General features: G+C 40.9%; 2 protein-coding genes across 4 annotated transcripts; both read left to right on the forward strand.

The window, feature by feature from the left end:
* Positions 1-13,818: 13,818 nt before the first annotated feature.
* Positions 13,819-16,407, forward strand: LOC141586027 (receptor-like serine/threonine-protein kinase At2g45590). Its single transcript, XM_074407123.1, has one exon. The coding sequence runs from the start codon at positions 14,009-14,011 to the stop codon at positions 16,076-16,078; it is 2,070 nt and encodes a 689-aa protein (XP_074263224.1). The 5' UTR covers positions 13,819-14,008; the 3' UTR covers positions 16,079-16,407.
* A 2,133-nt stretch (positions 16,408-18,540) lies between these two features.
* On the forward strand, positions 18,541-22,369 carry LOC141586029 (putative carboxylesterase 8). Of its 3 annotated transcripts, XM_074407125.1 has the most exons (4): positions 19,125-19,456; positions 19,901-20,183; positions 20,466-21,258; positions 21,727-22,369. In XM_074407125.1, exons 3-4 carry the CDS (start codon positions 20,694-20,696, stop codon positions 22,185-22,187), a joined length of 1,026 nt encoding a protein of 341 aa, XP_074263226.1. In that variant the 5' UTR covers positions 19,125-19,456; positions 19,901-20,183; positions 20,466-20,693; the 3' UTR covers positions 22,188-22,369. The 3 variants fall into 3 exon arrangements, with proteins under 3 accessions (XP_074263227.1, XP_074263226.1, XP_074263225.1); XM_074407126.1 differs by lacking the exon at positions 19,901-20,183 and having other exon boundaries at positions 18,541-19,456; XM_074407124.1 differs by lacking the exon at positions 19,125-19,456 and having other exon boundaries at positions 20,112-20,183; positions 20,458-21,258.
* The last annotated feature ends 1,357 nt before the right edge of the window (positions 22,370-23,726 follow it).

Below are 23,726 nucleotides of genomic sequence, written 5' to 3' on the forward strand. Positions count from 1 at the left end.
TGATTTGTAATTAAATCCCAAAGATTAATTTTAGATCAATTCTTATTTAAGACGAGATATCCTTCTAATTTTAAGACGGGTCAAGTAATATGTATAAGTCAACGTAATTATAATTCATACAAATAAATTTTAAATGGTAAATTTAGGTTGTGGGCGAACCCTTACCAACCTTAAGATGCCATTTTGTAATTTTCCAAAAAGACGGGATTTTGATAACATTTTATAGTTAAATATGATCATTTTTCTAAAATAAGTTACCATAAGCTGATATAAAACTAGCTGTATCCAGGGGCGATTCTAGGATTTGATAGATGGGCGTGCGTAAAAAAATTTTACAACAAAAAATCGAGATGTACATTAAAAAATCTTATTTAATTGGGCAAAATATATGGTGAAAGAACATTAAAAAAAATTGCTCCTTGTAAGGTAAGAAAAATTATCACAAACCACTAGATAAACATAATTAATACGGAGTATGATCTTTTACCAATCAAATTTGTATTTATTTTTGGCAAAGGGGTACAGATGAATCCCCTGCACCCCGTCAGAAACGCCTCCTATAATAGTACTTATACTAGTATTGGTGCCCGGCTTCGCCCGGGCTACCTCTACCTACCATTATTTTTTTTCATTAAATAAAATTACTTAAAGTTGCATAACCCATAAATTTATCATTAATATATTTTTCTATGATATATCATAAAATTACGATGAAATAACTTTTGAGACAAATTCACTACTCCCACTATTAATATTTTACACTTATTAATGAAACAATAGTAATAACATTTCACTACTTGCCCGTAATCATTGTTACTTTCACTACTCCCGCCGTAATTATTGTTACTGTCACTACTGCCGCATTAATATTGATAATTTCACTACTCCCGCCGTAGTTATTGTTACTTTCTATATTGCCGCATTAATATTGATTATTTCACTACTCTCGTTGTTGTTTCTACCACTTATACTAATCTCGCTGATAATATTGTTACTTTTACTATTCAAATGAGTGATTACTATCATATAACTATATCCAATGTTACTACAATTCTTTTCTTTACTGACGAAATTACTTTTACTACTTAGACATGCAATTTTAAGAGGATTATATATTTATATAAATATATTACATATATGCATTAAATCAAATCGAAAGAATTATGCAATATTATATATTATGAAATCTAACTTAATTATTTATAACCTACTTATATTATATTTTTGTATGTTAAATAATTAACATCTCTATACATCTAATAAACTATAAATTTTAATAAAATTGCATAGATTTTAAATTTAATATATACTTTTATGATGAAAATAATTAATAGCATAAGTGTACATGTTTATACTATTTAATTATTTTATTTTAAGGAAATTGACTATCTACTAGTCTTCTATAAGTATTTAGGAAAATTACCAAGCATCTTTTTTCATTTAGTCTCCTTGAAATTGACCATCTTATTTAATTATTTTATTTTAAGGAAATTGACCATCTTAATTAATTATTTTATTTTAAGGAAGTTGACCATGTTTTAGTCTCTTACAAATGTTTAGTAAAATTACCAATCTTCTATATAATTTAATTTTAACCCAAACTATATAATATTTGCATTGAGATCCTTTAATCGGGTCCATCACACAATGCTAGTGATTTAAAATCATATAGTATAATTAATTTGTATAACTTTCTTTAATTACATTGAAGTCCCTTGGTTTCTGGATTTAATATATAGTATTGATTTGCGTAAGTTTATACAGTACTCTGTGTAATCTAATGGGAAATGGGCCTCTCCATTTTCTTTCTCTACATTTCCTCACATAATCTATTTGAATAATAGTTACTCATTTCATTCCTATTTTCACTTCATTTCTATGCCTAAATTTTGAATTGTTAAATGTTACCAAAATATTATTTATACCATTAATATAAATTTGCCTCTCCATTACTTTTGAGAAAATGAAGAGAAAATGGAGAAAAAATGGGGTTTTGAGGAAATGGAGAGAATCTGGATCGAAATCTAATGAATTTAAATCCTCTCCATTATCTTCTCTCCATTTCCTCTCTAATACAATTATATTTTAATATATTTTCTCTTACTATCCATTAAACCGAAATAATTACAAGCGTTGGATTATCACAATATTTGATTCGGACCGTTGATAAGAAATGGATGTCCATTTCTTTTGAGGAAATGGAGAGAATCCGGATCGAAATCTAATGCTGTGTGCCTGTGCACTTACCACATCACATGTATCAGTAGCTAGTACGTTAAAATATGTGGGGCCGTCAACGTGGTTTTGACACGATGGGCATTTTGACTTGTGAAAAGTGAGGCACGTGATATCTTGGCTCAGTAATCAAAATCTTACCACCCCGAGCCTCTTGGGTTTGTGATTCAAACCACGGTCTGTCGGTGCTCCAAGCAAGGCAACCCTTTTGTTAAAATCGAACAAATTTTGCCGAGTAATAATTATTACTCCTTCTGTCCCGGTCATTTGTTGTCATTTTTCATTTTAGGGTATCTCAGTGATTTGTTATCCTATTTATTTTAAGAATGAACTTGATGAGTAATTTGATCATTCTCATTCAATTTGTTCCACTTGTCATTTAGTTATTAATTTTTTCCTCATTCTTTGGTCTTTGTGCCAAAACGAAAGGACAACAATTGATCGGGACGGAGGGAGTATGAAATTTGTAAACGGAATTTTTGAACTATGGTTTTTTTAATGTGTATTTTAAAGTTACACATTAATAAACGTGGAAAAATATTTTATAAATTTTACTACATTTAGATTACCAATGTGTGTCCTTACTTCTAGTATGTACGACTAACTTGATTGTTATGAGAAAATTTACTTGAAATTTCTCCAAATCTACTAATCGACATATATTCCACAAAATATAAAATTTGTTGGTTTAATCTTGATTAAGAATTCGCCTAGGATTCTGTAAGTATAATACTGTAACACCCCCATTTATTTAAGGGCCTGAACTAGGACTCCTCAGATAAAGAAGGGCGTTACCATCTCGGGAATCCGAGGCAGTAGATAACAAAGAGAAAGATAACAGTACTTTAAATTAAAAGGTTATAAGGTTTACAACGGAAATAACACATGTCTTAAATAAAAATAAAGTCTGACAACTAAACAAAATAAAGGTGAGCTAGCTCTAAGTCAGGTGATCCATGCTCTCTCCCTGCCAGCTCCCAATGTCTCAACAACCTGTCAATCTGCTCCCCATAAAAGGATCATCACAGGCATACACGAATACACAGGGTCAACCGCGAGGTTGAGTAGGCAATACGATATAATAAAGAATGCAATGCTATGCTCCTCCAATCAACTCCATCACACACATCCCAAGACGCCCGACCATACCGATCCCGGTAGACTATATATATCGACCGTAGTCGATCCGCCCTTCATAGCGGAGGACACCAGGGCAAGTCTGCGTAGACCCGCACTGGGCCTTAATCACAACCATCTCATCTCCTCCAACTCCAACTCCAACTCCAATGCGATGTATGAAATATATGAAACAAAATGCTCAACAGGATAAATAAGATAGCCAGGTATGTCATATAATCCCAAACATGTCAACTCATTAGAAATCATAAAATTCAATCAGTGTATTCCCTACCTCGATTGCGAGTCAAAAGTCGGGTGCTTAGTAATATTCCACAACAAATTCGCCTACGAAAGACAATAAATAATAAACAATTACTTAAACCATTCCCTTCCCAAAATAGAAAGTTACTAAAATTAGAACTTCTTAAAATGGAAAGTTTCCTTAAATGGAAACTTTCCCGATCTAGCAGTTTTCTATTTTACCAACCCGACTCAACCCGTCTCTAAACATTTAAATAACTCGGGAATTAATTAGCTAAACAAGGGTACGATATATTAAATGATAAACAAGTTTTTACATTTAAAGGAATTAAAAACAATACTCGCTAACATTACCAACCCGCCTTTACAACCCGCGCCTTCGCACTCCCTCACAACCCTCACGCGCCACCCTAAACCACCACGAACACCACCTGGCTTGCTCCCTCTTCGACCCCCCACCAAAACCGACCCCGGCCCACTGTCGATCGCCGCCGGTGAGTCGAACCGAGCCGTCATTTGGCCTGGTTCACCACCGTGCCTCACCAAACACCCCCTTCCTCGACACACGGCCACCGCAGCCAACCCCTACCTCGCCCAAACCACCACGATCCTGGACACCGTCGCCCCACGCACCCAGACACCGTGACACCACCATTTCGACCTCCCCGAGTTCACGGTGGTGCCACCCCTACCTAAGCATCTAAAACCCGCCTGAAAACCCCCCGCAAAGACCCGTGTGATCTACCCCCGTCAACAACCCCTTTCGCCGCCAATTCTGCCGCCAACAACCTCCCTAAACGCCACCAAAAGGGACGACCCAAACCACCCAGTACCATATCCCCGACACCAGACACCCACACCCCTTCCCTGAGTCACGACAACACCAATAAAAAACTGACAGAAAACGAAATAAAAGAAGGAGTTGCACCCATACCTTTTTCCGCCACCTAAACAGCCACCACGGCTAACTGTGGACGTCGACAACCACCCTAGGACCCTCCTTGCTGCTCCGACAATACTCGCCCTCACTCTCCCTCTCTCGATCTGTGTGTTTGTTGGGGAAATGTGCCGCTGAAATGGGGGTAGGCGTGTGAGGGGAATGGGGTTTTGTAGGGTTAGGGTAGAATTAGGTTAAATGTTTAATTGGGTCATGGTAAATGGTAAATGGGCTAGGGTCAACGTGGTAAATGGGCTAGGGTCAACGGAAGGTCAATGGGTAAATAGGTAAGTGTAGAAAAGGAATTAGGTTACGTGATTCGCTCAATTAACCCGTCTTGACAAGTTTACGCTAACTCGATCGTACGATATCAATATAACTAAACAACTAACTCGACTCAATTGACGATATAAAATACGGAGTATTACAGTCTTCCCCCCTTAAAATGAACTTCGTCCCGAAGTTCACTCACCTAGCAAGCCCCCACACGCATCGATGTGGGTCCCAAAACAAATCCCCTGAGGTAAAAGACACATGAATCTAGGCCGGAAACAAAATGTTACATTCTACCCTCCTAAAAAGAAAGTTACATCCCGGAACTTACCTCATGTAAAAAGATGTGGATAGCTTTCCCTCATGGAAGCCTCAGTCTCCCATGTAGCTTCCTCAACATTGTGGTTAGTCCACAAGACTTTCACCAACGTCTCCCATTTCTCGGTCTTTCTCACCTTTCCGTCGAGAATCTCCTTGGGTGTCTCTAAATAGGACAATCTGCTCATCCACCTCGATCACCTCGGGACTCAACACATGTGATGGATCGCTCGGTACCTCCGCAATCGGGAAACATGAAAGACATTGTGAACTCGGCTAACGCTGGTGACAAAGCTAAACGATAGGCCACCTCTCCAACTCTGTCCAAAATCTCATAAGGTCCGATGAATTTCGACTCGCCTTCCCTCTCTTCCCGAACCTCATGACTCCCTTCATTGGCGACACTTTGAGTAGTACCTTCTCTCCCACCTCGAAAGAGATCTCACTTCTTCTAGTGTCAGCATAGCTTTTCTCGTCGTCGTCCCGAGAGGCTCTCATCTTTTGCTCGATGATCCGCACTGTTCAACCATCTGCTGAATCATCTCTGGCCCCAAAACGACAGCGTCTGATCTATCATCCCAACACACAGGGCTCCTGCATTTCCTACCATAAAGTGCCTCAAAAGGTGCCATCCCGATGCTAGCATGATAACTATTGTTGTAAGAAAACTCGATCAATCCCAGTCTGTCCTCCCACGATCCGCCAAACTGTAGAACACAAGCTCTCAACATATCCTCGAGGGTCTGAATAGTCCTCTCCGTCTGACCGTCGGTAGCAGGATGAAAAGCGGTGCTCATCTTCGATTGAGTACCCATCAAAGAGCGTAATTCTGCGTAATTTGGATAGAAACCTGGAATCTCGTCGGAGACGATATCCTTAGGCACACCGTGCAACTTGACCACGTACTGAACATAAGCTTTAGCCAACTCAGCCTTACTTCAAGTATCTTTCATGGGAATAAAGTGAGCTGACTTAGTCAGTCTGTCGACGATCACCCAAATCATGTTGTTACCTTTCTGAGTTCGAGGCAACCCCACAATGAAATCCATAGAAATGCTCTCCCACTTCCACTCCGGGACATCTAATGGTTGAACCTTCCCTTGCGGTCTCTTATGTTCACCCTTCACTCTCTGACACGTCAAGCATCGAGCTACGAACTCAGCAACTTCCCTCTTCATATTCGGACACCAAAAGGTCTTCTTGAGATCCTTGTACAACTTATCTCCCCCAGGATGAACCGAGTATGGTGTAGCGTGTGCCTCGGTAAGAATCTTCCTCTTGACTCCTCATTATCCAGGAACACACCACCGACCTCCAAACCTCGGACTACCATCGCATGGATAACAAACCCGGAATCATCCCCGGATTCTCGCCTGTTCTCTTGTGTTGCGCCACTTCGAATTCTAGCATCGGCTTTTCAGTAACTCTCGATCTCCTCATATAACTCCGGCTCAACGGTCGGCTCCCAAGAACCTCTCCTCTCCGGATCATGTGGATTCCCATCTCCATGACTCATCATGCGGCCTCACCCTAGATCAGCGCACCGCTTTCAAAGCATGGATGGATTTCCGCTTAACGCATCCGCTACGACATTCGCTTTCCCTTCATGATAAAGTATCTCCATGTCATAGTCACCAATCAATTCGATCCATCTCCTCTGTCTCATGTTCAACTCCTTTTGTGTGTAAATGTACTTTAAGCTCTTGTGATCGGAAAACACTTTGAAGGTAGCCCCATAAAGATAATGTCGCCATAGTTTGAGCGCAAACACCACTGCCCCCAACTCCAGATCATGAGTAGGGTAATTCTCCTCATAGGTCTTCAATTGTCGAGAAGCGTAAGCGATTACTTTCCCGTTTTGCATCAATACGCACCTTTTGGACCCTTCTTGGAAGCATCAGTATACACCTCGAAATTATCATTCCCATCGGGTAGAGCAAGTATAGGAGCTGTAGTGAGACGTTCTTTGAGGGTTAGAAACGCCTCCTCACAACTCTCATCCCAAACAAACTTGTTCTCCTTCCGCATTAATGACGTCAATGGCTTTGCGATCTTTGAGAAGTCCTTGACAAATCTTCGATAATAACCTGCTAGCCCCAAGAAGCTTCAGATCTCACCCACATTCTTAGGACTCTGCCATTTCGTCACTGCCTCGATTTTACTAGGATCAACCGACACCCCTTCCTTGGAAATCACATGTCCCAGAAAAGCAACTTTCTTCAACCAGAACTCGCACTTGCTCAGCTTGGCATATAACTGGTTCTCCTCCAAAGTTTTCAAGACTAACCTTAGATGTTCCTCATGTTCTTCCTCATTCTTGGAGTACACCAGGATATCATCGATGAACACAACCACGAACTTGTCCGGATAAGGGTGAACACTCGATTCATCAAGTCCATGAACATCTTTGGCGCATTAGTTAACCCAAATGGCATGACCACGAACTCATAGTGCCCATACCTTGTTTCGAAAGCGGTCTTAGGTATATCCTCGTTCTTAATTCTCAATGGTGATAACACGACCTCAGATCGATCTTAGAGAAAACTCCGGCTCCACTCAATTGATCAAACAAATCATCGATCCTTGGCAAAGGATAACGGTTCTTGATGGTCACATTGTTCAACTCACGGTAATCCACGCAAAGTCTCAAGCTTCCATCTTTCTTCTTGACAAACAACACTGGTGCTCCCCAAGGTGAAACACTAGGCCGTATGTAACCTTTCTCTGCTAGCTCATCCAACTGCTTCTTTAGTTCCTCCATCTCCTTTGGTCCCATACGGTAAGGTGGTTTAGAAATCGGCCCCTGTTCCGCTTTGAGATCAATGGAAAAGTCCACCTCTCTCTTCGGTGGTAACCCTGGAATGTCCTCCGGAAATACACTCTCGAACTCCCTCACCACTGGAATCTCAGACACCTTAGGGGTCTCCGCCTCATTATCCCACATCTGACACAAGATTAACTGATCCCCTTTCCTCAGACTCGACTTTAGGGTATTAACGGATATGAATTTGACTCTTGGCTTGACCACATACCCCTTATAAGACACCCTAGCTCCCTTAGGTCCCCTCAAAGAGATTTTCTTCTGATAGCAGTCGATAAAAGCCTTGTACTTCCCTAACCAGTCCATCCCCAGAATCACCTCAAAACCCCCCAAGGGAAACTCTATAAGGTCACCGTGAAACACAACCTCTCCGATCTGGATTGGTACCCCAGTGTAGACTCTATCACAAGACACCGACTCCCCCGAAGGTACCACTACCGAATCAACAATTCTATCATATGACTTAAAATTTAAGACTCGGCATGTTCCGAGATATAAAAGAATGTGTAGCTCCGGAATCAAACAACACAAAGGTGGGTTTAGAGTTAACAGGAAAAGTACCAGTCACAACATGTGCATCCTCCTTTGCTGCTTCCTTCCCCATGGCAAAGAGCTTGCCACTGGACTTAGCTCCAGACTGACTCGATGAAGCGGTATTGGGTTGCTTGTTCCCCTCGTTCTGGTTCCTCTGGAAATTACCACCCCCCGGACTGGTTTTTGCGCTACGGTTCGCTCGTAGTTGTTGTAGCTTCCTTGGTAAGCATTACTTGCCCCAGATCGGGCACCTCCTCCATAGCCAGTGTTAGGAGTACGGTAGCTGCTGTATCCTGGTCCCACTGTCCGAGACCCACTGAACCCAGATGTAGGTGTCCGGAAGTCCCCTGATTGGTTTCCTCCAGAACTGCGGCACTCAAACTTCCTGTGTCCCAGCTTCCCACACCCGAAACAAGTGATCCCGGACGCATTACCTCCAAGACTAGCACCTCCGAAACCGCCTCCGCTTTGGTTCCTCATCCCCCAGAGCACTATTGGTGGAGTATCCACTGAACTTGCCTGAATTTGGCTTCTTGGCCCCCGTATTATCACTGACAGTTTCCGACTTCCTCTTCTCAGTTTTTCCTTTCTTGTCCTCTTTGATCTGCTCGGAGAGCCTTTCAGCAGCACCAGCTCTCAGATAGATATCCTGAACGGTGGTAGGTGGAGCTGCCGTGAGCCTCTTTTTGATATCCACCGTCAATCCCCTCTCAAACCTCATAGCCAGCATGGTCACGTTCTTTGCAAATTCATCGATGTATGATGCCAACAATCGGAACTTCCTATGGTATGTTTCACCTTTGTCATGTCCTCTGTCATCTTAAACGTATCAAACTCCTCCCTCGCCTTAGCTTTCCGAACTACGGCATGAACCGATCCGTTAATATCACTTGAAATTCTAACCAAGACACGTATCCTTCCTCAATGTCCCTGGCAACATGTCGAATCTCCGCCTTGTTCCTATTCCACCACTCCCCAGCTGTAGCCCTGAGGTAGTGTGCAGCTTGGTCTACTTGCAGCTCTTCAGGACAAGCTATCAGCTCGAATAGGTTGGTGAACTCCCGACACCAATCTCCCAACAAGTGAGGTTCCCCCTCTCCGGTGAAGATGGTTGGGTTATGCCTCGCCACTATTGTACTCATCTTAGCAGGGTCCATTCTTTTGGCCTTTAGGGCCTCATTCTCGGCCATAGAGCGGTCTAACTCTTCCGGGTGATGTTTCTGACCGTGTTCCTTCTTGGAGGCATGACTACAAGAGAATTTAGGAATTAGCTGCAACACAAAACACCTTGGCAATTCTAGCCAATTCTATTACTCTTATCTTACTTGTCTACATGGCTTAGGGATCACATAACCGCATATCACTAGACATAGCCTTCTGACACAACTTTATAGATGTATAAGTATAAATCAACCGTAAAACATGCAAAGTATTATGCCACAACCTCCTACCAACTCTTTATGCAACAATTATCATATCAATCAGTTAATACTTAGGCAATAATATATGGAGTTATGCTCAATATCATGCAACTTCTCTACCCTTCCTCTCATATGCACTCAGGGTTCCCGGGTCAAACTGAGAGGGCCAATGGTTCGGTGTGAGGGGGCCCCTAACTCATCCCTTACCTTTAGTGTGCTCCTAACAGTTTTGTCCCGGGGTTCATTTTATTTAGACTCTTCCTATATTCATTGGATTCATTGGTTTAGGCACATGTAGATCGTTCGCTCCGATACCACTTTGTAACACCCCCATTTATTTAAGGGCACGAACTAGGACTCCTCGGATAAAGAAGGGCGTTACCATCTCGGGAATCCGAGGCAAGTAGATAACAAAGAGAAAGATAACAGTACTTTAAATTAAAAGGTTATAAGGTTTACAACGGAAATAACACATGTCTTAAATAAAAATAAAGTCTGACAACTAAACAAAATAAAGGTGAGCTAGCTCTAAGTCAGGTGATCCATGCTCTCTCCCCCGGCTCCCAATGTCTCAACAACTGTCAATCTGCTCCCATAAAAGGATCATCACAGGCATACACGAATACACGGGGTCAACCGCGAGGTTGAGTAGGCAATACGATATAATAAAGAATGCAATGCTATGCTCCTCCAATCAACTCCATCACACACATCCCCGCACGCCTTGATCATACCGATCCCCGGTAGACTATATATATCGACCGTAGTCGATCCGCCCTTCGCGACGGAGGACACCAGGGCAAGTCTGCGAGAACCCGCCCTGGGCCTTAATCACAACCATCTCATCTCCTCCAACTCCAACTCCAATGCAAATGCGATGTATGAAATATATGAAACAAAATGCTCAACAGGATAAATAAGATAGCCAGGTATGTCATATAATCCCAAACATGTCAACTCATTAGAAATCATAAAATTCAATCGAGTGTATTCCCTACCTCTCGATTGCGGTCAAAAGTCGGGTGCTTAGTAATATTCCACAACAAATTCGCCCTACGAAAGACAATAAATAATAAACAATTACTTAAACCATTCCCTTCCCAAAATAGAAAGTTACTAAAATTAGAACTTCTTAAAATGGAAAGTTTCCTTAAATGGAAACTTTCCCGATCTAGATTTTCTATTTTACCAACCCGACTCAACCCGTCTCTAAACATTTAAATAACTCGGGAATTAATTAGCTAAACAAGGGTACGATATATTAAATGATAAACAAGTTTTTACATTTAAAGGAATTAAAAACAATACTCGCTAACATTACCAACCCGCCTTTACAACCCGCACCTTCGCACTCCCTCACAACCCTCACGCGCCACCCTAAACCACCACGAACACCACCTGGCTTGCTCCCCTCTTCGACCCCACCACCAACAGCCGACCCGTACTGTCGATCGTCGCGCCGTGAGTCGAACGAGCCGTCATTTGGCACGGTTCACCACCGTGCCTCACCAAACACCCCCTTCCTCGACACACACCCACCGCACCAACCCCTACCTCTCGCCCAAACCACCACGATCCTGGACACCGTCGGCCCACGCACCCGGACACCGTGACACCACCATTTCGACCTCCCCGAGTCCACGGTGGTGTCACCCCAACCTAAGCATCTAAAACCCTTTGAAACCCCCCGCAAAGACCCGTGTGATCTACCCCGTCAACAACCCCTTTCGCCGCCAACCCCGCCGCCAACAACCTCCCTAAACGCCACCAAAAGGGACGACCCAAACCACCCAGTACCATATCCCCGACACCAGACACCCACACCCCTTCCCTGAGTCACGACAACACCAATAAAAATCGTGTAAAACGAAATAAAAGAAGGAGTTGCACCCATACCTTTTTCCGCCACCTAAACGACCACCACGGCTAATCGTGGACGTCGACAACCACCCTAGGACCCTCCTTCTTTGCTCCGACAATACTCGCCCTCACTCTCCCTCCCTCGATCTGTGTGTTTGTTGGGAAATGTGCATTGAAATGGGGGTAGGCGTGTGAGGGGAATGGGGTTTTGTAGGGTTAGGGTAGAATTAGGTTAAATGTTTAATTGGGTCATGGTAAATGGGCTAGGGTCAACGTGGTAAATGGGCTAGGGTCAACGGAAGGTCAATGGGTAAATAGGTAAGTGTAGAAAAGGAATTAGGTTACGTGATTCGCTCAATTAACCCGTCTTGACAAGTTTACGCTAACTCGATCGTACGATATCAATATAACTAAACAATTAACTCGACTCAATTGACGATATAAAATACGGAGTATTACAAATACGATATTCGAGATCAGGATAATGAAAAACAGGGGAAAAATGTTTGTCGTGCAGGGACATATATGAAAATACATTACCTTAATTTAATTTAATCTTCAATACGAGTTCTCAATAATCTTTTCTTCACTGTAAAACGAAAATAATAATAATTATTATTATTATTATTATTTTGTAGTTTGAATCTCATCGTTTGTATTTACGTAAACGTTGCTCAAACACCACAAAAATCCTAAAATTTTATTCAAAATTTACCACTTTTTCACCTACAATTCCAAAATATACTAAAAATCAACAACCAAAGAAAATAAAGCAAACAAACAAAACATATTAATTCCTCACCTAAATCCAAAGGAGTATAAATTAGCAATGTCAAAACTAGCCAAATCAAAACCCATTTAATACTCTTCATACCATTTATATCATCTAAATTGTAACAATATCATCAATATATGAGTGGTTCTAACTTTATTAGAGATCTTGAGTTCAAACCTTGTAAAATAGTGTTAAAATTCAAGAAGGAGAGTTTGATTGTCCTAATAATTCTACCCGTCTTAAATTGGAATAAAACTAAATGGTAAATAAAAAACAGTAGGTCTTATGAGAGACCGTCTCTCACTAATTTAGTGAGAGATATAATAGGAAAAAAAAATGATGTGGGCCCCTCACCCCATCATGAGAGAGGTCTCTCAATAACGCTATTGAGATATCGTCTCTCGGAAGTTTTTGTGAATAAAAAAAACGAGATAAAAATTTCGAAACAAAACTTAAACCGCAAAAGTGGAACAAATAATCCTGACTTATCCCCAGACCCCATTCTAGGGGTGTTAACGAGTCGAGCCGAGCCCGAGTTTGTGCTAAAGAACCAAAACTTGAGCCCGAGCCAATCTCGAACTTATCCGAGCCTGAAAAAAATGTGCTCGTTATCAACCGTGCGAGCTTTAATGCGAGCTCGAGCCAAACGCGAGCTCAGATCGAGCCTATATATAATTGCTAATTTTTTGATGTTTTTTTATTTCTGATATTTTCAATAGGAAGGCTCGAAGGTTATATGTAAAAAATATTTGGCAAACAAGTGAGACATTTGATACGTGTAATATAAATATATAATCATGATAGAATATTTTTATAACGTATGAGCAATATCTTATCTAATCACGCAAGTTTGAGTGGCTCGCGAGCTTTTCGAGTCGAGCCAGCATTTGCTCGGCTTGACTCGTTAAGCTCTCGAGCCGAGACCGAGTCCGAGTCGAGCTCGCACGAGCCGAGCTGTGACCGAGCCTTGAACGACCCGATCTCGAGTTGCTCGCGAGCTGTCTCGTTTCATTAACACCTCTACCCCATTCCTATTAAACCTGACAAAATTGACTCGAATATTTATTGTTGCAAACTGAATGTATTAACCATAAATAACTCGATAATAGTTAACCCGAATCCGAAATAACCCAACCCGACAAACCTAAATCGTCCAAACCGAAATAACCCAAACCCGACCGACCTGATTGACCCGTTTGACAGGTCGAATCCCCAGTCCCCACCCCATACTAAAACAAAAAAGAAAACGCATCCAATGCATATACAACTATAAACACTGAGAGACTGTCACCTTTACCTCACCTGCATCCTGCCAATCTGCCATCCATCAGTCCATCACCTTAAACTAATAAAAGTCTCCTCAAAACTTCAACACTACACTACACTACCGTGACTCACCACCCCCATCCCTCACTTATGAAACTTCACCCCTAAACTTCCTTTTATTTACCACCATGCCATCCCGCATCCTTACACCGTCTCCACCGCCGTACCACCACCGCACCAACCACCTCGTCGCACCGCTCACCGTCGCCGGAATTTCTTTATCTTTTCTCGTTTTCTTCGCCTTCCTCTACCGTAAACTCACCCGCAGCCGCACCGCCCCCGCCCCAAACTCCACACCGGAGAGAGAACGAGAAAATATATTCGCCGGAGATTCGCCGGAAAAATATCTCCGACGGTTTAGGTTCTCTCAGCTGAAGAAAGCGACGTCGTTTTTCTCCGAATCGAACCGGCTCGGTCAAGGCGGTTTCGGTTCGGTTTACCGAGCTGATTTTGTGAAAACCGGTGAATCGTTCGCTGTTAAGGTTATGGACGCCATTGGAAGTATTCAAGGTGAGCGCGAGTTTCGCAACGAGCTTGCGTTCGCTGATGCCGTCAGCAATGGCGGAGGATGTCGTCATCTTGTTTCTGTCATAGGTTATGCCACGTCGGAGAGATGTAGCGAGAGGAAGGTTCTAGTGTATGAGCTTATGTGTAATGGAAGCTTGCAGGAGAAGCTTCTAGATAGTAAGTCTCTTGAGTTGTGTGTTTGGGAGAAACGGATGAAAATCATTGTTGATATTGCTAAAGCATTGCGATTTCTGCATTTCAATTGCGGAAATACACCGATTGTTCATGGCGATGTTAAACCGAGTAATGTTCTTCTTGACGACAAATTTAATGCGAAATTAGGTGATTTCGGTTTAGCTAAGGTGTTGGATGAGGTTGAGGAATTGAAAGAGGGTGAAATTAGGGTTTTGGTTGAAGGTGACGGCGGGGGCGGCGGCGGCGGCGAGAGTAATAATTTTAATGATAGAAAGAATAAGAAGAATAGTTGTAATGATGAGGTTGAATCAATTGTTGAGGAGGAGGCGGAGGCGGTGGCGGTGAGTGGATCGCCTTCGGATGGGTTGGAGAGGGCGAGTAGTATGGCGGAGAGTTGGGGAGATAAGATGAGTGTGGAGAGTGTGAAGAAGAAAGGGTGGGGTTCAGGGAGGGATTATTGGTGGTGGAAACAAGGTGGTGATGATTCGTCGTCCGGAAGAGTTAAGGATTATGTTATGGAATGGATTGGTAGTGAAATCAACAAGGAAATTCCGAAAACTAGTTCAATTAATGGTAAGAATCTTGGTGATGATGTTGTTAATGGTAATGGTAATGTTAACGGAGCGAAAATCGAGAAGAAGAAGAAAAAGAAGAGGTTAGATTGGTGGTGGGGGTCATTAGATGAGGAAGAGAAGTTGAGGAAGAAGGGTAGGAAGCCTAGGGAATGGTGGAAGGAAGAGTTTTGTGAGGAGTTGAATAAGAAGAACAATAAATTGAAAACCAAATCAAAGTCGAAATGCATTTCGAAGACGAGTATTGCGGTGGAGGGACCGGAGTTGTGGTGGCAGAGGGATGAGGATTTTGTTGGGCCTGAGAGGAAGAAGAGGAGGAAAAGTAGGGGAAAGATGAGTTTTGGGAGTATTGATTGGTGGTTGGATGGGTTGAGTGGTGAGCTTCGGAGTGGCGGGATTGGCCGGAGGAATAGTCAGGATTGGGGGGCGGGTTGTGGTGGCGGTGGTGGTGGGGAAGTGCCCAAGAGTGGTGGGATTAGTAGTACTCCTAGTATGAGAGGTACTGTCTGTTACATTGCTCCTGAATACGGTGGTGGTGGGCAGTTATCGGAAAAATGTGATGTGTATAGTTTCGGGGTTTTGGTATTAGTTGTGATTTCGGGGAGGCGGCCGTTGCAGGTATTGGCCTCCCCAATGTCGGAATTTGAGAGGGCCAATTTGGTTTCGTGGGCCCGGCAATTGGCTTACAGTGGGAAGTTATTAGATCTTGTGGATACCTCAATTCAGTTATTGGATAAGGAGCAAGTAATGGTTTGTATCACAATTGCATTGTTGTGTTTACAGAGATCACCGAGTAAACGTCCGAACATGAAAGAGATTGTAGAGATGCTAACGGGCGTGGCGGATCCACCTCATTTGCCTTTCGAGTTTTCCCCGTCACCACCCTCGGGTTTTCCGTTCAAGTCTAGGAAGAAGGGTAGGTGAGTTTCCACTTATTTAATTGTAGCATTACTGTTTATTATTCTTAATCTAATGTTTGATAGTACTGTAGCATTTTCTTTGACAATAGATTGAATTGTATGTGAATTATGATGTGTATGACAATTTTCGATGTAATCATCATCTGTAGTAGAGATTAAGGCAAAAGGAAAGGGAAAATGTTACTGTACTACTGTTTATTATTATTAGGACCTTGTTAATCTAATGTTCAGTGACATCATTTTCGTTGACATTAGTGTGAACTGTATGTAATCATCATCTGTGGAATTTATTTAATCCACTAGAAGCAAAAGTAAAGATCTTTCTTGATTTCAGTCCTGTAAACTGTTCCTTGTGTAATCAATGAAGTCTTTACGTAATAATGAGACGGGGTTTATGTTCCTTTGATGCTTCACTTAGCCTGTTTATCGTGTGTTAGACACTCTATTATCCTCACACAACACGACACTTGTACACTTCATTTAGATCAGAATATGAAACTTTTATGAAAATCTGTCTCCGACATTTTGCCACTCCCCCACCCCACAGACACCTTGTTGGACTGACATGGTTACAGGATTCGCTATAAATACGCCCTTACAAATTCGCGATTTGCTCTTATGGAATGTGTGTTATTTATTTTCAGTAAGTACAAACAACAACATTACCCCAGTGCCTCAATGGCTCCCGCAAATTACGGGGTAAGGGAGGGTCGGATGTACGCAGCCTTACCCTTGTGCTAGAAACACAAAGACAAGATAAAATTCGCTCTTAACCATTCACGGTTCGTAGGGTACCTGAGCGAATCCGGTAACCTTGACCCGCCTTTATGCCTCATTATGAACTAAAAAAGAATATTCACTGTGTGCTTAGCAAGTTGGGTTTGTTGAGGCCCTACGAATGACATTATAACGTGCCTTCACCTGAAACATGATTAGGAACTGAAATTCTATCCAAGAAGCTGTTTATTAGCAATATAGCATTAAGGAATCCCATGCATAGTTGTGAGTGTAAAGTCATGGGGACATTGTCTTTCGCTTTTCTAGTGGTTAGGACACAATCATCAAGCAACATACTCCCTATCTTTTAGTGCTGAGGGACCTGGATTTGATTAACCCTTCTTTAATGTATGACCAATGTTATTTGGGCCCTCATGAATTGTCCTTTTTCTTTTGTTGTCTGATATAATTGATAACCTTTGGAAAGTAAAGCCATCTTTTTGCTTAATTATCGTTTAATTCGGTTAGTTAGACTGTTCTCTCTTGGCCCGTCAAACGCCTAAACTTATCGATAAATCATATGCATTGTTCTTTCTAAGTACTGTATTAGCTTAAGCTTAAAGCATTGTACTGACTGCTCTGCTTTGTGGTCCAGATCTGGAATTTTCATTAAGTCACTTAGGATAATCCAAGCAAAGTCATTTTTATGCTTAATTATTGTTCGATTCAGTTAGTTAGACTGTTCAATCTTGCCCCATCGAATACCTAAACTAGTCGATAAATTAGTAAGCACTGTTCTTTCTAAGTACTGTATTAGCTTGAGCTTAAAGCATTGTACTGCTTTGCTTTCTGGTCCAAATGTGGAATTTTCAACAAGTCACTTAGGATAATCCAAGCAAAGTCATATTTGTGCTTGATTATCGTTTAGTTCGGTTTTAGTTAGACTGTTCAATCTTGGCCCATCGAACGCCCGAATTATAGGTAAATTATATGCATTGTTCTTTCTAAGTACTGTATTAGCTTAAGCTTAAAGTATTGTACTGTTCTGCTTTGTGGTCCAAATCTGGATTTTTCAATAAGTCACTTAGAATAATCCAAGGCATGTGTTTGAACATTACTCATGTTGTGTTCTGGTTGTTGCTAAATGAATTTTTTTTTGTTACTTGTCATTAGTTTATGTCTTTTTCTTAATAATTTATATTTTTATATAATATTAACTTACAGCTCTCCCAAAGAGATATTTTGTAGCCTTTCAAATACAGCTAACATGTAAGGACAGTAGGACACCTAGAATGGTCTGAGGAAAATATCCATGTATTCATTAGGTGCATTGCTTTAGCCACTATGTACCGAGCTTGGATCCTCTCCATTCCCTAAAAGAAATGGAGAAATGGTCTAAATTTCATTCCGTGGCTATCTAGTGGTCCAAGTTTCATCTTCAAATGTAATGAAAAGATAAAATTAAAAGAGAAAAATAATGTAATCATGGCTTAGTATCTTTCTGCTCCAAATTAATCATGATTTTCCAGTTCCTTTAATAATATTCTCCAACCAAGTGATTAGTGTGTTGACAACTGGAATCTGACACCCTAATAGATAAATCAATTTCTTGATAATATATGTTTTTTTTTTGCTTTTAAAGAGGTAGAACTTAGAAGGGTACTTTTGATGCTGAATCAATTCCAACGTAGATCAGGATTATATGACCCCTCGTGGTTTTGTCCTAGCTCCTAAGGTGTACGGTGTACGGTGTACTGAGTGGTCAGTGTTGGTGTCAGTTCACATTGGGTTTGAATTTGGTTATTCTTGCAATGACAACTGCAAGGCATTGTACCATTTGGTTAATTGGTGCCTTGAATAATGCTGGTTTACTTCAGATGTGTAGGGAATAATTACCTCTTTACAGCTTATGAGCAGAGGTCAATTTCAAGAATTTATGATGGTCAGTATTGGTTACTCTGTCCTATATGAACCTATATTGAGGTGGAGACGTGGAGTTAGTAAAACACTGAACTCCGTGTTTGTTTCCCATGTATTCTCGTTGAAATGTTAGAACATGTTCGGGGAAGGGATGATCATCTGTTCTTTTGGTGGCTATGTTAGTCCGATACCCACCACGAGTGCCGGATGCAAGACACGGCAACATTGTGATATTGTTTCACACCTTTTGACCTTAGATTGTGTCAAAATGTCTCGGCGTGTCAAATTGTGTTGGACAGAGGACATTCTACTTAAGTGAAGTGTTGAAGTAACATAAGTACATAACATGGTGGTGTACAGGGAATATTTGAAAGTAGCTGCAGTTGTCGTTTCTTGTGCAACTGTCTGAGCGTCTCTCCCAGTAGCAGGCCACCAGTCACACAAGTGATTCTATTCCTGTGAAACAGAGATGAGAATACATCATTTTTGTCAAGTGATTAACCCTTATCTATGTCAAGACTTGAAAATTTTGCAACGCTAATTTCATAAGAATAATGTTCAGATTTCTGGCCCCTGCAACTTATGCTTAGGTTCTTTCACGTTAGGAGTATTACCAGTACAATACCCAGTAATGTTTGTGGTGTTTTCACGAAGCCCAATGGAAAATGCCCGGGAAGGGCTTGATCAAGAAGCTTTCGATCCTGACGTCTGACTTGTTGCCCATCTTGGTTTGTCAACTCTACTGGTAATTTCCTTCTTCCTTTGATTGTGTTTTTTCCGCTTGTTATCGTTGTGTACTTGTGTTTATACTGTTTTGAACTATTGATTACTGCACTCGTTAAGGTATGCATGTAGTCATGTAGATGCCCTGAGCTTGTTATGGCAACATGTCTTGGTAAGGGACCGCTTCAATTCGGGGCTCAAATTTACCTTGTATTATTTTTTTTTCCGGTTAGGTGAGTTTGGCTCAAATTGTACTTACGGTTAGCTTTGAATCTACATATTGCAGTATTTATTGTGTAAGATCATTGTACATTGTATCACGGTTCTTTTGTACGTTAAATACCTCAATGCCTCATTTGTTTACAAGACGGTTTTATTCTATAACTTGTGTGTGTACTGGTTTACTGTGTTCATGTGTTATTAAGTCTCATCTGTTTTTTTCTGGTCTTTTACTCTCTGTGTACAGACCAAGAGTGAATGTGAAAATCTGAGCCACAAGATATGAAATTAGTTGAGCTTTTATTGCAGAATGGCACACCAGAGGCTAATTTACTTCTGGTGGTCCATGACAGCAACTACCTACATTGTATTAAATGCTTTTTTCAGTCTTTGATCCCAGAATTCTTCGTAACGGCTAAATTCTCGGTCATGAGACTCATGATACCCTTAAATTTAGTCGATACGACCTCAAAATACAGTTTTAGTCCCTCATCTGTGCCTCGTCAACATATAGCTAATTCAGCAACAGTGTAAGTTTCATTTCTTTCTGAAATAATGTGAAAACTCGCCTATAACACAGCTACTACATCACCTAAACAATGCAGAAAGATCGTGTTGAACTTTTTTCTCTTATTGTTAACTTTTGTTGACATTTACTAGTAGTTCCGCTGATAAACTTATTGAGGACTGGTACTCGTGACCTGGTCCGTACCCTATTGACAGGAAATCATCCTTGAGACTAACTATTCATAATTTCTTTTTGCATATATTATTGCATACTGTATTAACCTAATAACCTTGCAGAGTTGCAGGGATCATGCAGGATGAGTTACTCCGCAAACTTTTCGTACCCGAAATTCAGCATTCATCAATTTAATGCACCCAAAAATTAGCTCTACCTGTCCTCAATCTTTACATGCCCTATCTTCCACTCAAAACCCACTATAACTTACCCTTTTACTATAAAAACATTTTAACCTCTTTATCCCTATACTTAAAAACTTCATATTTTTCAACTTCATATTCTTCAATTTCTATCCATGGATCCTTACAAATTCCTCAAAATCTCACCAAACCCTGATGGCAGCATCACTAGGCTTATTCCCCTCGTCCCCGTACCCCCAACCGAAAATCCACCACCACCACAAGGAGTCGTTAACGACACTGCAACTCAACCCAACACACCACCAACAATTGCCTTGTCTAAGGACATTCCTTTGAACCCAACCAAAAACACCTTTCTCCGAATTTACCGTCCTTTATCCCCACCTGATTCTACCACCAAATTGCCTGTCATTATTTACTTCCATGGTGGCGGCTTTGTCTTTTACTCGGCCGCCTCCTCCTACTTCCATCAGTCATGCAACCGCATCTCGGCTGACATCCCTGCTGTCATTGTGTCCGTTGATTACCGATTGGCTCCAGAGAGCCGCCTTCCGGCTGCCTATGAGGATGCTATGGAGGCTATCTTGTGGGTCCGAGACCAAGCTTTGAGTTGTGCTAATAGTGGTCAAGGGGCTGATCCTTGGTTGAGCCAGTTTGCTGATTTTACTCGCTGTTTTCTGATGGGTAGTAGCTCTGGTGGCAACATTACTTACAATGCAGGTCAGATTTTGTTATTCTTATTATGCATATACAAGTTAAGATGATAGATTTCCTGTATTATATGAGTAGAACAGTAATACAGTTTGCCTTGCTTAAGACCGCCTTAAATTAAACGTCTCACAATCTTTTATGTTTGCCAAGTTTAAATCGGTTGTGAGTGTCGTCTTACCTTATGGCGGTCTTAACCAAGATTTTGTGCGACTAGAATTAGAGATGAAATACCGGGAAAGGCGGAAAGGTTATGTGCAAAATGGAACAACAGATTCACTCTTACTTGTACTCGTTTGTCTTGCAACTCAAAAACTCGAAATTTTGGAGGTCTGTTTATGACATTTATCGTTCAACCCAAATGTATGAGATACTGAGACAACCCTACAAACGTACACGTACCCTGACTCCATTCATTATGGTATTTTCGAGAGTGGATTTATAACAGAAACCCGAAATCAACTGTTGCATTATATGCAGGTTTACGTGCATTAGATCTGGATTTGTCACCGATGAAAATCGAAGGACTGATAATAAACCAAGCGTATTTTGGAGGAGAAAATAGGACTGATTCCGAGTTACGTTTAGCCGACGACAAAGTCGTCCCATTACCAGCCAACGATGTTATGTGGTCCCTCGCCTTGCCCAAGGGAGCCAACCGTGATCACGAATACTCCAATCCAATGGTCGGGATGAGTTCTCTCATCGGTAAGATCAAACAACTACCAAGGTGTTTTGTCAACAGGTATGGAGGGGACCCGCTAGTTGACAGGCAGAAGGAATTTGCGAGCATGCTCGAGTCGTGTGGGGTCGACGTGGTTGCCATCTTTGATGAAGGAGGGTTCCATGCTTGCGAATTGTTTGAGCCTCAAAGGGCTCTCAATTTGGTTAATAATATTAGGCATTTTATTCACTCTACTCTTCCTAAGTCCTCTATTTGAAGACACTAGTATAATAAGGGTATCGTTTGAGTTTTCCGTTCCTGACATGGCTGACATTGTCGTTCAGGTATCGGTGTTAAGCTAATGTATGCACGGGAGTACGACGTAGGATACATTACTACTATGATTGCAATAATGTTGTACTAACCCTATCTTTAATTTTACGGAAATTTCTCATGGTATCCCTCTATTTTGACAGATTTTCCATGATATCCATGCTTAGGAATATCTATCTATTCATAATGCCCTTGAGGTTCCCTTTTTATGTCGATAGTACCTCTTATTGTAACCGCCTTTAAAGAGACGTTAAATTTTAATGACGTGACAATATTAATTAGGGTATTCATGGATTAGTTTGTTGTGAAAATCAATTTAATATACATCATTTGTTGAAAAAAAATAAAAGTTTGTACATTTTTCACAGTAGCGCTGTGATTTATACATTCTTCCCCAAATATCCCTTAGAGTGAGATTATCAGTAAGACTCTCCCAAGTCTTAACACTCTGCCACATCAGCTTTCCACTAACTTTTATTATTTCTTTATTGTTCAGACTCACCTCAGACTTTATACATTATTCGTCAGACTAATCTCATACTCTACTTTCCCACTTTACTCCTTTTTTTCACAAAAAAAATGACACATGTTATTCACTCATTGGTTAATTTCCCTTTAAGTTAGGGTCAAGACTCACTCAAAGTCTTAAGTTGAGTCTTGGATTTCCAAGACTCAACTTAAGACTTTGTTAAGACTAAGGGTAAGATTATTGGTAGTCTTGAGACAAGATTTTGGTAAGTCTTGAGACAAGACTCACTTAAGACTACCAATAATCTATCTTAGTCTTGACAAAGTCTTAATAAAGTCTTAAGTTGAGTCTTAGAAATCCAAGACTCAACTTAAGACTTTGGATGAGTCTTGACCCCACTTTAAAGAAAAATTATCCAATGGGTGGGCAACATGTGTCCTTTCTTTTTGTTAAAAAAATAAAGTGGAGTGGAAAAGTAGAGTCTAAGGTGAGTCTGACGGATAATGTATAAAGTCTGAGGTAAGTCTAAGATGAGTTTGAATAATAAAAGTTAGTGGAAAGCTGATGTGGCAGAGTCTTAAGACTTGGGAGAGTCTGATTGATAATCTCACCCTAAGGTAGATTATTGGTAGTCTTGAGTGAATTTTGTCTTAAGACTACCAATAATCTTACCCTTAAGATGTAACAATTTCCCATGGTATCTTTGACTTTATACAGTTTTCCCACTAACTCCTGATTTGAGCAATGTAATAGCTTGATAAGGGGATCATATTGCTATCATTCTATGTATCATCTCGATTTACTCGTATTCAACATCCACGTAGATAATCAATGTTACTTTTACGTTAATTAAAATATACGATTTTGGACATAATTTTCATATTTGCCTGTATGTCATCATCATTAACTTTATTCTTCAAATCTTTTTTTACCTAACATAGTCATGTTGGACATTTGTGGAGCTTCATCTACTGAATTAACATAGTCAAGTCAGCCAAGATTTATTTTCTACAA

Source organism: Silene latifolia, chromosome 6 (genome assembly GCF_048544455.1).
Source record: "Silene latifolia isolate original U9 population chromosome 6, ASM4854445v1, whole genome shotgun sequence".
In the NCBI taxonomy this organism is placed as follows: domain Eukaryota; kingdom Viridiplantae; phylum Streptophyta; class Magnoliopsida; order Caryophyllales; family Caryophyllaceae; genus Silene; species Silene latifolia.